Source organism: Sugiyamaella lignohabitans, chromosome C, assembly GCF_001640025.1.
Source record: "Sugiyamaella lignohabitans strain CBS 10342 chromosome C, complete sequence".
NCBI classification, from domain to species: Eukaryota; Fungi; Ascomycota; class Dipodascomycetes; order Dipodascales; family Trichomonascaceae; genus Sugiyamaella; species Sugiyamaella lignohabitans.
The window spans coordinates 2,733,549-2,747,089 of NC_031671.1; the positions used below are offsets into that span (position 1 = coordinate 2,733,549).

Genomic DNA, 13,541 nt, shown 5'->3' on the forward strand with positions numbered 1-13,541 from the left:
CTCCTTCCATCAATGCCCGTGAGTACAACCCCACTGACCTTGCCACCCACCAAACCGGTATTGTTGGTAACTCTGAGGGTACTGAGATGGCTGCTCCTCTTGCCAACGATATCAATGGTCTCTTGCAAAGCAACAGTGCTGCTGGCAACATCTACAAGGGTTTCGACAATGTCGATCAAGTTGCTGATGCCACTGTCGGTGCTATTGGTAACTTCCTTGCTCCCGTCACCTTGGGTGCCAGCAAGGCTGTTACCAACTTCCTTACTGGTCCAGTTGTCCAATCCTTGACTCACGGTACTTATGATGCCATTGCTCACCTTGTCGGTAACCCCATTGACAACATGACTGGTGCTTCTCAGCTCTCTCCTTCTGACACTGCGGCTAAGCAAGCTCAACAGGCTCAACAACAAGCCCACCAGTAAATTGCTGACCCTCTCTGACGGCTGATCAATATCTTTTTCTTTTCTTTCTCTAATTTTACTGGGCGAATGGTATTCTCTAAGTAGCTTTTATATTGGAATAAACTTTATATTTTTTTTCTCATGTTCTCATCGCTATCTGACTCCATGCGTATGCGCGATTATGCGAGATATGCAAGATAAGAGTTTAGCTTCTGAACCAATATTATGAGGTAAAAGCGTTGATCGAAAATATAGCTATATGTAGGCGTTCTCAGGATCGAAATATTTTCAGGAATAGAACTAGTGTGCAAAGGAGCACGAGAAATTCTTCTCTTTCGTCAATTCGCGAAGTGTACCATCTGAGACCACATCACATATTCGAATAATTTGCACCCATTTTCGGTGTAGTTCTACAGATTTTTTGATACCCAATTCCCACTTGATATACTTTGCATAATTCCTATTGTCAATTTTTATCAACAGAAGCTAGGAAGATGCTAAAGGACTAATGTTGATGATCGACATGACCGGAGGTAACTAAAAATACACAATATGCGGCTGTAGCTGTATTGCGCGGTATTTGCTAACTGTTGATGCGAGTGTGAGTACCTAGTGAGTCAACTAGCGTTAAAGTTTTAATCACGCACTTTAGTGGCAAAGAACGAAATGAATCGTTATTTATATAAAGACCTAGCTTCACCATTCTAGACTTTTAGTAAATTTTGGTTTTTCAAAGTTTTAAAGCTTTTATAAGCTGACGATTATGAAGCTACGTGAAGCAGTTAAATTCCCTCTCAGGAGTGGCATATTTGCGAAGGTACTATTATTTTGGATATTATGAACCAGTCATAATAATACTACCGAACTGACGGTAATCACGGGATATTCTCGTTCTCGTTACACGGCTATTCCCCTGCCGATAGACACGGACGCTGAGATGGCCGCGAATCGTCCCCGATGTCGGGGGCAGATCCGATGAGATGGAAACAAACGTATTACCCCTGTGGGAGGTCTGCCGAAGTCGCTGAATTGTGAGGCAAGTGGTGAATATACGGCACCAAATGATCGACAGGTGGTCTTACAGCATAACAGGGGCTATGGCTCTAGTTCCTGTGTACTTATCGGAAGGGGCGGCATGCCAGTTAACGACTTTAGCACCCAAGTGCGGAGAAGCGTGGTTGTGAAAAGATACTATGTGATTTCAGTGGTCCATTTTGCTATCTAGACTTGTCTTTTTCTCATAGAGAGTTGCATTGAATGGCACTTTTCGTAGAATGCACGGCACCATCTGCACTTCTCTTAATGCAGGCCGTATGCAAACTGTAATGCAAGGTCGTTGATTACTGATGTCTTATCTGATATCCCTGGCGATTGAAAATTTGGTGCAAGGTGAAAACTCAGAAAATTTCTAGCAGATATTCAGGGCGAAAAGTCAATCTGATTTTAGCTCAAATCCAAGATGGAAGCTTATTCAAATCATTTCCTCAGGAGTCAGACTTACATAACGATTGATGAGAAATAGGATTTATGCGGGGAAGCCAGGCATCTCAAGACCCAAGCCAAGAACTATCCAAGGGACCGTACGTTGGGAAAATTGAAGGCGATTCCTACGAAAATATCCCATCTCACCGCCATCCCAGACAGGATCAGCAAAAATAACCTGTTTTTAATTTGGGCGTTTGCACTTTACAGAGATAAGAGAGACATTATGCAGAAAGCCCGCATAATATTTGGTGAACTTGTTTGGTGCCGTGCTGATAAAGTCGATGAGCACTGGATCATCAGACTTAAAGAAGATTGACATGTTAATGTGCCAAGAGCGTTTACGCTGTTGATTCTATCCGTTCTGCGCTGTCAATGGCGGGAGATGTCGAATACGGGATATGATTTGCAGGACCAAACCAGGGCTCACTCCCCAGTCGGCGTGAAGTGGGGGAATGAATTGTTTCCGTGCCTGAACGGTCCGATGATTTAGAATAATACATCGCCGAACTATGAGACAAGCAAGGTTCCAGTCAAATTTCCCTATTGATTCAAGTGCTTCAAAATTAATTGGGAACTCCAATTGGTAGCTAATGAGGAGGAATTTTTATCAAATTTACCGATACCCCATCGTGATCTGGGAATTATTCAACGTCTTCTACCATTGGCTCTCCTGTTGTTGATCAACTTTAATTCAAATTGCTCTTAAGCGCGTAAAGATTTGCCTATGGCGAAGAAGATCTTACTCCGCAAAAGAAATTTTAACCGCCAGCATTATTTATTCCTACTTGGATAAATTAGTATTTGTTTTTTAGCCACTTGGCACACAGAAAACTGATTATCTGCTCTCCCTCTATCCTTTCGCATATCGTGCCGTGCGTACTCAAACGACCAATATCTCGTTTGCAGGTGAACTTGGCGTAGTTATGGTGCCGTGTCCTGCATGATATACACTGTTTGATTCGTTATCTCCTATCAATTTTGTATCATACTATTTGATGCAACGAAGAGAGGAATAAGCTACATCGATCATGTGGAAAGAGATAAAAGACGGATCCTTCCCAGGTTCCAAACACTTGTTTTTTTGAAGATTCCACACCAACAAATCAATATGTCTGCTTCTTCGACTGACGAAAAGGCTGTCGACATTAAGGTAGCAAGTGGTGAGATCTATGATCCTGATCTCATCAACCGTATTGAGACCACCGCTTCTCTTTTGGGAATCGAGCTCAATATTGATGAAGTCAACTTCGTTGCTAGCCGAATCAATGTTCGTCCCTGGCAAGAGGCTGTCCAACTTCTGAAGGAAGCCTACGAGTATCACGAAGAAGATATCAACATCGATTATGATGCTTTGATGAGAATCAAGAGACTTTCAGAGGGTCCTGAAGGTTCTCCTGATGTGCCTCAAGAAGAGTTTGAGTTTGAAGCTCTTTTTGAGGCTGTCATTGTTAGTGACTGGTCTCCATACGCAGAGGTTCGTGCTGCCACCAGTTTCATTAATGACGACCATATGCCAGCTGAGACCATTAGAATGTACATTGTGGGTCTTTGTTATGCCAATGTTGGTGCTATTGTTGGTACCTTCTTTGGTAACCGTTATCCTGCTATTTCTCTGGGTTTCTTGTCCCTCCAACTTATTATCTATCCTACCGGTAAATTCCTTGAGTATATTCTTCCTGATTGGGGATTCAAGTGGGGTGGAAAGCGTTACTCTTTGAACCCCGGTCCTTGGTCTTTCAAGGAGCAAATGTTGGCTACTCAAATGATGAGTGCTGTCGACGGTCCTCCATTCTCTTTCACTGTAATCACTCTTCAAAGAGCTACCCAATTTTTCAATGAGAGCTGGGCTAGTAACTACGGTTACATGTTTTTGCTCTCTGTCAGTGCCTCATTCACTGGTTATGGTATTGCTGGTCTCTTGAGAGGTTTGTTGGTTTACCCTGTTCGTTGTATGTGGTATGGTGTCTTGCCATTGCTTTCCATGAATCGTTCTCTTGCCACTCAAGAAGTTGCCAAGGAGAATGTTCACGGTTGGACTCTCTCTCGTTACAGATTCCTTCTTATCTTCGTTCTCGTCAGTTTCTGTTACTACTGGTTCCCCGAGTTCGTCTTCCAAGCCCTTTCTTATTTCAACTGGACCACTTGGATTTCTCCTAACAATGTTACTTTGGCTGCTGTTACTGGTGTTTTCAGTGGTCTTGGTTTCAACCCCATCTCTACCTTCGATTGGTCTGTTATTACTGGTGCTGGTATGGTCAACCCCTTCTACACTACTTATACTGCCTACATTGGTCAACTTCTTGGTTTCATCTGTATTGTGGCCATTTACTTCTCCAAGTCCTTCTACACTCAATACCTTCCCATCAATGACCCTGGTGTGTTTGATAACACCGGTGCTCCTTACAACATTTCTCGTATCTTGACTCCCCAAGGCACTTTTGATGCCGAGGGTTACACCAATTACTCTCCAGCCTTCTTGAGTGCTGGTAACTTGATCACTTTTGGTGCTAACTTTGCCATTTTCACTGCTTCCATTGTTTATGCCATTCTCCACTACAGAAAGCCCATTCAAGCCAGTATGAAGTCAATGTGGATCTCTTTCAGAAGTTCCAACAAGGCCAGAAAGTTGTACAACGATCCTTTCACCAGAAACCTTCAAGTCCACCCCGAGGTCCCTGAGTGGTGGTTTATCCTCACTTTGTGTGTTTCCTTGGCTATGTTCATTATTATGGTCAAGGTTTTCCCCGATACCGACACTCCTGTCTGGACTGTCTTCTTCGGTATCGCTGTCAACTTGGTTTTCATTATCCCATTCGGTCTTCTTTATGCCACTACCAACGTTTTCCTTGAGGTTGGTGTCTTGGTTCAAGTCTTCCTTGGTTACATGATTCCTCACAATGCCAATGCCATGATGATCGGTCAATGTGTTGCTAACAACTTCTGGGAGCAAGCTCAAAACTATATCACCAATCAAAAGCAAACCCACTATGCTCGTATTCCTTCCAGAGCTTTGTTCAGAGTTCAATATACCGGTACTTTGGTCACCATTTTCACCACCTTGGCTATCTTGAGTTGGGAGTTCACTGGTATCAAGGACTACTGTGATCCTCTTCAACCTCAAAAGTTCTCCTGTGCTACTGCTAGATCCAGTTTCGCTTCCAACGTTCTCTGGGGTACCCTTGGTCCTCGTATCTACTTGAACGGTATTTACACTGCCTTGAAGTGGTCGTTCTTGATTGGTTGTTTCCTTCCTGTTCCTTTCTATTTCTTGCAACGCAAGTGGCCCGATACATGGAGACGTTGGAACGTTCTGGTCTTGCTCAGTGGTTTCGCTACTTGGGCTCCTTCCAACCTTTACTATACCACTGGTAACTTCTACATTGGTGCTCTCTTCAACTGGTACATTAGAAAGTACTACTTGGGTTGGTGGAGAAAGTATAACTACATTCTTTACGCTGCTTTGAACACTGGTGTTGCTTGGGCTCAAATCATTGTGTTCTTTGCTACCAGTTACAACCACATCGTTGGTATCAACTGGTGGGGTAACTGGGTTTTCACTGGTGGTGTCAATGCTACTGGTGCCGACTACAACAGTATTCCTTTGGAGGCTCCTCCAGCTGTTGGCTACTTTGGACCTGCTCCAGGCCACTTTCCCAGTGCATAGTATATTTTTGAATATATTTTTATAGTTTTTAGTTCAGCTTAATGATGCAATGTTAATAATAATAATATGCAATGAAAAAAATTCAAAATACTCTCTAATTCCCTCGCTCGCTTTTAGTAGTGATATTGTGCTTTATACTTTACTTGCCTCGATGTTCAGTAAGTGACCGTCTATGCAACCCAAAAGATAAGATAACGACAATGCAGATCAAATTTTTAGATAATACCCATCTAGTCATGTGATTTCTATTGGTAAGTTTAGCCGTGCGTGAATTTTTTTAATTTATCTGCTGTTATCAAGTCTTAATTTTTTGTTTTTTTGTTTTTTGGTATCACATACAAAAAAAAAGAATGGCACCCCCCAAATACAAACCATTCAATCCCGATGCTGGGAAGTCGTTCACTCCTGGTGGCTATAACCAGGGCTTGAATAACGACTTTCAGGCCGGAGGCTATCAGGGTGGTTACCAGGGTGGTTACCAAGGGGGCTACCAGGGTGGCTACCAAAACTATCAGAGTGGTTATCAAGGTGGCTATCAGGGTGGCTACCAAGGAGGTTATCAAGGAGGTTATCAATCTGGTGTCAAGAGCTCCTATGGATCAGGTCAGAATACTCCTAATGGAGCTTCTACTCCTTTGTCAGTCAACTCATCGACCACCTCTTTATCTTCGTTGGCCTCAGCTTTGAAGGAAATTGAAAAGTCGCCTATTTCTGAGTTCTTTGAGTCGATTCGTGATGCCAAGTCTCTAGCTGATGTCAAAACGGCGGCAAGCTCGATTTCTGAGGTCCTGGCTAAAGACGGAGCTGACAAAATCGAAGAATACAGCGTCCATGAGCATGTGACTAGTTTATCAAAGACCAAGGGTTCAGCTCTTCACCGTGAGGCCGCTCTGATTGTCTTGTCAACCATTGCTCGTAAATTTGGCTCTGAGTCACCAGCCCAAGCTTATTTGCTTCAGGATTTTACATTACCTTTGGACTTACTAGCTGATAAGGAGAATTCTGTTAAGAGAGCTGCCCAAACAACATCTGACAGTTTAGTGACTGTTTATGGAAATGAAGCCTTGGTTTCAGCAGTTTTGTCGAAGCTTTTAAAATACTTGGATTCTTCTGCCAAATGGCAAAGTAAGATCGGGGCATTGAAGATCGTTGAGAAGATTCTTCAAACTGTTCCACAAGATTATCTTGAATCCAGATTCGTTGATGCTTTACCAGTCTTGACTAATGTTATGCATGATATGAAGCCTGAACTATCAAAAGCAGGTACCAAGACCTTGACTGATTTTGCTAACAAAGTGGATAACCAAGATATTGTCCCTCGTATTCCCGTCATTATCAAGACCTTGGCAGATCCAAAAAATGTTCAAGATTGCATCAAGACTCTATCTCATGTCACTTTCGTCACTGAAGTACAGGAGCCTACTCTTGCCATTTTGGTTCCTATTTTAAATCGTGCATTGAACTTAAGCTCTACCTCGCAAGATGCTCTCCGTCAGACTGTTATTGTTGTTGAAAACTTGACAAGATTGGTGCACAATCCTGCTGAAGTCAAGCATTTCATTCCTCAATTACTTCCTGGTGTTAAAAAAGTTGTCGATACCGCCGCTCAGCCAGAAGTTAGAGAACTTGCCTCAAAGGCTCTCAAAGTACTTGAAGATGCTGAGAAAGAAACTCCTAATAAAACCAAAATAAGCATCGACGAGGCGTCTCAAAAAGTTTCTTCTACCGATAGTACTTTAAGTACCTACGGTTCACAGTTGGTTGCTATTGCCGTCAACACCCGTGAGTTCCAAAACCTGTTGAATATTTACACTACCATTCTCGGTGTTCCTGAAGACCAAGCTGCTGAGAATGTCCACTATTTCAAATCGCTTTTTAAGGACACTGTTGTTCAAGATGATGGTGAAGAAGGTATTGAGATTGTCAACGCTAATTTCTCATTGGCTTACGGTGGTAGAATGCTTCTGAATAAGACTGTCCTTCGATTATTCAAGGGTCATCGTTACGGTCTTTGTGGTCGTAATGGTGCTGGTAAGTCAACTTTGATGAGATCTATTGCTGATGGCAAGTTGGAGGGTTTCCCCGACAAGTCTGAACTTCGTAGTTGTTTTGTTGAGCACAAGTTACAAGGAGCTGAAACTGATATGGACTTGGTTAGCTTTATTGCTTCCGATCCAGAGCTTTCTCATGTCGAAAAGTCTGATATTGCAGGTGCTCTTGCTGATGTCGGTTTCGATGAAGAACGTCGCGCCCAAAATGTTGGTGCTTTGAGTGGTGGTTGGAAGATGAAGCTCGAATTGGCTAGAGCCATGCTCATGAAGGCCGACATTCTTCTCTTAGACGAACCTACCAATCACTTGGATGTTGCTAATGTGAAGTGGCTCGAAGATTACTTAAACAAGCATACCGAAATTACCAGTTTAATTGTTTCCCACGACTCTGGTTTCTTGGATGCTGTTTGTACTGACATTATTCACTATGAAACTAAGAAATTGGTTTACTACAAGGGTAATCTTTCCGAGTTTGTAAAGGTCAAGCCTGAGGGAAAGTCTTATTATACTCTTACAGACTCTAACGTTAAAATGGCATTCCCTCCTCCAGGTATTCTTACTGGTGTAAGATCTAATACCCGTGCTATTGCTAGGATGTCACATGTAACTTTCACCTATCCTGGTGCTAGTAAGGTTTCATTGGCTGATGTTTCTTGTACTCTGTCACTTTCGTCGCGTGTGGCCATTCTTGGACCCAATGGTGCAGGTAAATCTACTCTTATCAAGCTCTTGACTGGTGAGTTGATTCCCAACGAAGGTACTGTTGAGAAGCATCCTAATCTACGTATCGGATATATCGCACAGCACGCTTTGCAGCATGTTGAGCTCCACAAGGAGAAGACTGCCAATCAATATCTGCAATGGAGATATGCTAATGGTGATGACCGTGAGGTACATCTCAAACAGACCAGAAAGATGAGCGACGAAGAGAAGGAGATCATGGCTAAGCCTATAGACATCAAGGACGGTCGAGGCCCTCGTAGAGTAGAGGCTATTATTGGCCGTTCTAAGCTCAAGAAGTCGTTCCAATATGAAATCAAATGGGTTGGCTGGTTACCCAAATTCAACTCGTTCATTCCTCGTGAGGACCTTCTTGGATACGGTTTCCATAAACTCATTCAAGAATTTGATGATCACGAGGCTTCAAGAGAGGGTCTTGGTTATAGAGAATTATCCCCTCCTGTTATTAGAAAACATTTTGAAGATGTCGGACTCGATGGTGATATCGCAGACCACACTCCATTGGGAAGTTTATCTGGTGGCCAATTGGTCAAGGTTGTCATCGCTGGTGCTATGTGGAACAATCCCCATTTGCTTGTGTTGGATGAGCCTACCAATTATCTCGATCGTGACTCGTTGGGTGGTCTTGCCGTTGCCATTAGGGATTGGTCTGGTGGTGTAATTATGATTTCCCACAACAACGAATTTGTTGGCGCTTTGTGTCCTGAGCAATGGATTGTTCAAGATGGTAAAGTTGTCCAAAAGGGCAAGTCTGAGGTTGCCAGTGACCGATTTGAAGACTCTGGGTCGTCTGCGCCATCAACTGCTCCTTCAACTGCTGCCAACTCTGACGCTGAGGATAGTGCTTCTCCTTTGAATATCAAGATCAAAAAGAAGAAGAAGAAGCTGACGAGAAACGAGATTAAAGAACGAGATGCTCGTCGTCGTAAGAGATATCTTGAGTGGTTGAGCACTCCAAAGGGTACTCCCCGTCCTCCTGACACTGATGATGAGGATGAATAAAATATATCAACGTACTAGATGTTTAGAGGCGAATTATAGAATTGGGTTGTTTTATCGCATTAAATTATTAATATATTATTGACATTAAATTTCTTACGATTTATACAGACTAGAAATGTACATCTATACTCAGACATCCAAGCTTAAAGCTTCCTCTTCAGCTGAAATTTCGGTGCCAGAAGTGTTCTTAGAAACATCCTTCACAATTTCTCTCAGCTTGTGATCGCGGCTTTTTGGTCCAATGATACTAACTGTGACAAGCTTTTGTTTAAAATGAGGATAACTTCCAATTTTGATGTTACTATCTACAGAGTTCTGCAGGTTACGGAGATAAGGGGCAATTTGTGATTCAATCAATTTAGTGCTAACAAAATAACGCACTTGGGCTTGATCTTGGGATACACGCCCTTTGATTTCAACCAGCAGCGCATCTAACAAATCTTGAAATATTGATGGGACGCCCGGTAGAATGAATATTTTAGAGTCAATTGATACCACTGGCACCCATGAAGTCTCTATCAGATATAAATATTCCACATTGGAGCCAGCTGGTAAAGTGGCCATGCGCAATTGAGCATCCTTAACTTCTTGAGGCGCAGTTTCTAGCTGGCTTTTCGAGCTAGACAAATTTTTCATTCTTTGTGCAGTTGTTGCATGAAGCACCACAGGGAGGTCAAATGCTTTGCCAATGGCATCATAAGTGATATCATCATGAGTGGATCCGATTCCACCGGAAGTTACGATGAAGTCGTACTTTGGCGCCAATCTTTTCACAGCTTGGACAATGTCCTCCTCCTCATCTGGTACCACCGTAATATGTTTCAGATCAATACCAACCTCAAAGCATTTTTTGGCAAAATAGTTTGAGTTGGTGTCCTGTATTTTACCGTTCAATATCTCATCGCCGATAATCAAGCAGGCAGCGGTTGAAATACTTCGTCTCGACATAACAAAAGACTGTGTAGCTGTGGATGCTCGAATATAGTTACTAAGAAAGGGCAATGCCTTGACTGTTTTTAACGATAGATACCGGTCTAGACAAAAAGTGCTGCTATGTTTAAACAGCCCTCTTTTGATCATTAGCAGAATCGTGTCAGGCTGATGTAGAAGCTGCGTCAAGTGTGGGGCAACACCGTTCTGTGAGGCTGCAAATTGAAAAATACTGATGCCCAAGTATATATCTAAAAACCGAGCTACAGACAAGTTGTATGTCGGAAATAGAAAGACAGCAACCCTCAATGAGATATGCAGGGACTATAACTTGAGACGCAGATTATACATGCATCTGATGTTGCGATTCTCCTCTCTAAAGAATACAGAGCAAACAGCATTAGTAGCTTTAGAAGCTCTCTAATTTTAAATAAGATGAAATACTCATACCTCCTTCTGATTAAACTGAAAAGTCATACAACAAAAAAAAGCAAGCTTTTTTAATATTTAGATGAAAATTGTTCTCGAAAGCTGTAGATTGGTGTAGAAGATAAGAATGATAAGATCAAATGATCGACAACGCAGCCGTTCGCAAATTTATATATTGAGATCACCCCGAAACCTCTGTTGAGTTCAAACAACTGAGTTCATATCAAAATGTCAAAAAAGTTTAACGCCGAGGAAGCCGAGAATCTCGAGGATGTAAGTTAATGGCTTATGAATGTGAATTTTGTTCTCGCTTTACTAACAAATACAGATCGAAAAGCAATTCGCTGTCAAGGCAGTTTTGCAAGCTCGTAAGTGATTGACAATGATGTCATCTTTTGAGAGCCTACTAACAATTGAAGAAACCTATTGGAATCTTTTGGAAAAAGTCCCTGCCAGCTCTCTGAGACTGACAAAGATCGATGATGAGATCTACGAGCATCTTCTCAAAGATTTCCCCGAGTTTGAGAACACTGAATACGGATTGATCATTAACGAAGATGAAATGAAGTCTGTCACTGGAAAGGCTAGATGGAGAAAGTTTATGAACACTTATGAGAATACTGTAGATGACTTCAACTTTGGAACTTTATTAAGAACTAATTCCAAGGGTGAATACAGTGAGGAGAACACTATCTTCGTTCCTAGAATGCAATTCTACGCTGTTGAAATTTTCAGAAACAAGCGTGGTCTCAACGACTGGGTCAAAGAGAACGCCAGCAAATAGACCACGGAAAATATCAAAATAAATTATATTCATGTTTGAGCTGTCGGAATTCCATGCAATTTGTTGAAATATGATGTCTAATTTTTGAGATGGGAGCAGAGCCCCAGTCCCAGTTCATAAGAAACCTTGTGAAATTCTTGAGTAAAAGACAAACCACATGGAAAGCAACAATATAGTGTATGATGTAAAGGTAAAAAGTGGTCTAGCATTGACAATCATAAATTAGAAACATTCCACTAGGAATTATATGCTTGTCATCTATGTAAATCTATTTGCCAGTTTTATCTTCTTTAGTTCCATCGTAACAAATGTACACTCTTTTGAGACCCCTATCGTGTGATATTAGATCTTCGCGAAGCAGCTTAGCAGTCTCGCTAAACGTATCTAAAGATCTATTAGAGGAATCGGATCGCAGTGCAAGTTCAACATACGACAGAAAGTTTGGTCCCGAAGGCATAAGCTCAGCTTTCTTCAGAATGAAATCAGTTCCGATAAGGTCAAGAGTATCTTTGATTCTCTCTTCGTGAGACTTGAGCTTATGGATATCTGTCTCCATGAGCTGTCTGTTATTGTCAATCAGCTCGTAGATTGCGCTTTTAGCAGAATTATAACCTGCTCTGACGATTATAGAGGAGACCAAAAGCCCACCCAAAGGATCCATCCAGCCAATATTGAAGAAATGCCCACTACCAATAGTAGCTACAGCTACGATCGACACCAAACTGTCTACTCGATGGTGCCATGCATTGGCGACCAAAACTGGGGAACCCGTTTTATCGGCTACCTTGAGCGTAGCCTTGAATAGCCATTCTTTGATAATAATAGAGCCCAATGCAATCCATGCAGCATTTAAAGAGGCAACTTCTGCCACTCCTTCGGCGTCGTGAGCGTGCGAATGCGAGTGACCATGTCCGCCAATACTCCTCAATGCTTCCAACCACTGAGAATCCCCGACCATATGTGTTATCATTGTGAATAATCCATCCCAGCCCATGCTCAATCCTGCCAGTACAAGAATTCCTGATACTCCTAACGATCCCAACGTTTCGACTTTTCCATATCCATTCGGAAAATACTGTGATGCAGGCTTGGATCCAATAGAAACCGTTGCCAATGTTAAAAAGTCAGATACCAAATCTGAAATTGCATGTACACTATCAGCTAATAGTGCTTGCGAATGAAATACGACGCCTCCAACTCCTTTACCGATAGCCATGCCAACATTGACTAGTAAACCTACCCAAGTAATGCGAATAGCTGGGTTTGAAAGACCCCCTTTTTCCTGAAGAAATACATTATCTTCAGTCGAATGACTATGCGAATGCCCAAATATAGAATGGCTATGACCGTCGTGTTCACTATGCTTATGACTATGAATGTGGGAATGTTGTTCCTTATGGTCGTGTGACCTTAGAGTAGCACGCCCATGCTCATCCGCACTATGACCAGTATTGTCTCTAAGTCTTTCATCGGCGTTGGGTTTGGTCTTCATCGAGTTCTTGTTTGACAAATCCTTGAAGGTTAACGGGGAGGTCGCAAAACAACGCCTTCGAGTGAATATTGATTGCTGGGTCCTTAATCGGAGCGAGTATCGAGCACCCAACCTCTGAAAACATTTTTCAAAATTTTGTACATTAGAGACTGGTATAGACATACTTGAGCGATATACAAAAAACATATTGCCTATCATCTATTTCTGAATCGACCAGGTTGGATCTGTTGTGTTAGCTCCAGAATGCGTAGCCGAGTCTCGGTCTAACGCGTCCGAGAAGTTCCGGTAACTGATTATCGTCGGAATGATTTATACAAAATTTGTTCGAATTTCACAATACGATCATAAACAATTCTCTGCTAAGAGTAGACATTAACGAACGTGAAATACTTTTGAGTTTAATCAATAATACTGCTTTACCGCATTCTCTAAATGTTGCCTGAGCTTCGCAGATGGGAGTGGTTAAGGGTTCAATCTACATCTTATCGATCAGATAAGATAACGCGAGTACATCAATGTATGTAAAACTAATGAATCATTCTATAACCCAGTATATAATCTC

The 13,541-nt window shown here is 42.1% G+C and overlaps 5 protein-coding genes across 5 annotated transcripts; 3 read left to right on the top strand and 2 right to left on the bottom strand.

The window, feature by feature from the left end:
* Positions 1–2,994: 2,994 nt before the first annotated feature.
* OPT2 (Opt2p) lies at positions 2,995–5,550 on the top strand (the record flags this gene model as incomplete). The annotated part of the gene is made up of 1 exon (XM_018881668.1): positions 2,995–5,550. One exon carries the CDS (start codon positions 2,995–2,997, stop codon positions 5,548–5,550), a length of 2,556 nt encoding a protein of 851 aa, XP_018734243.1.
* Positions 5,551–5,900: 350 nt separating this feature from the next.
* On the top strand, positions 5,901–9,344 carry NEW1 (New1p; the record flags this gene model as incomplete). Its single annotated transcript, XM_018881669.1, has 1 exon — positions 5,901–9,344. The coding sequence occupies one exon, from the start codon at positions 5,901–5,903 to the stop codon at positions 9,342–9,344; it is 3,444 nt and encodes a 1,147-aa protein (XP_018734244.1).
* A 129-nt stretch (positions 9,345–9,473) lies between these two features.
* AWJ20_4590 (uncharacterized protein) lies at positions 9,474–10,292 on the bottom strand (the record flags this gene model as incomplete). The annotated part of the gene is made up of 1 exon (XM_018881671.1): positions 9,474–10,292. The coding sequence occupies one exon, from the start codon at positions 10,290–10,292 to the stop codon at positions 9,474–9,476; it is 819 nt and encodes a 272-aa protein (XP_018734245.1).
* A 793-nt stretch (positions 10,293–11,085) lies between these two features.
* On the top strand, positions 11,086–11,487 carry AWJ20_4591 (uncharacterized protein; the record flags this gene model as incomplete). Its single annotated transcript, XM_018881672.1, has 1 exon — positions 11,086–11,487. The coding sequence occupies one exon, from the start codon at positions 11,086–11,088 to the stop codon at positions 11,485–11,487; it is 402 nt and encodes a 133-aa protein (XP_018734246.1).
* Positions 11,488–11,755: 268 nt separating this feature from the next.
* On the bottom strand, positions 11,756–12,979 carry MMT2 (Mmt2p; the record flags this gene model as incomplete). Its single annotated transcript, XM_018881673.1, has 1 exon — positions 11,756–12,979. One exon carries the CDS (start codon positions 12,977–12,979, stop codon positions 11,756–11,758), a length of 1,224 nt encoding a protein of 407 aa, XP_018734247.1.
* Positions 12,980–13,541: the final 562 nt, after the last annotated feature.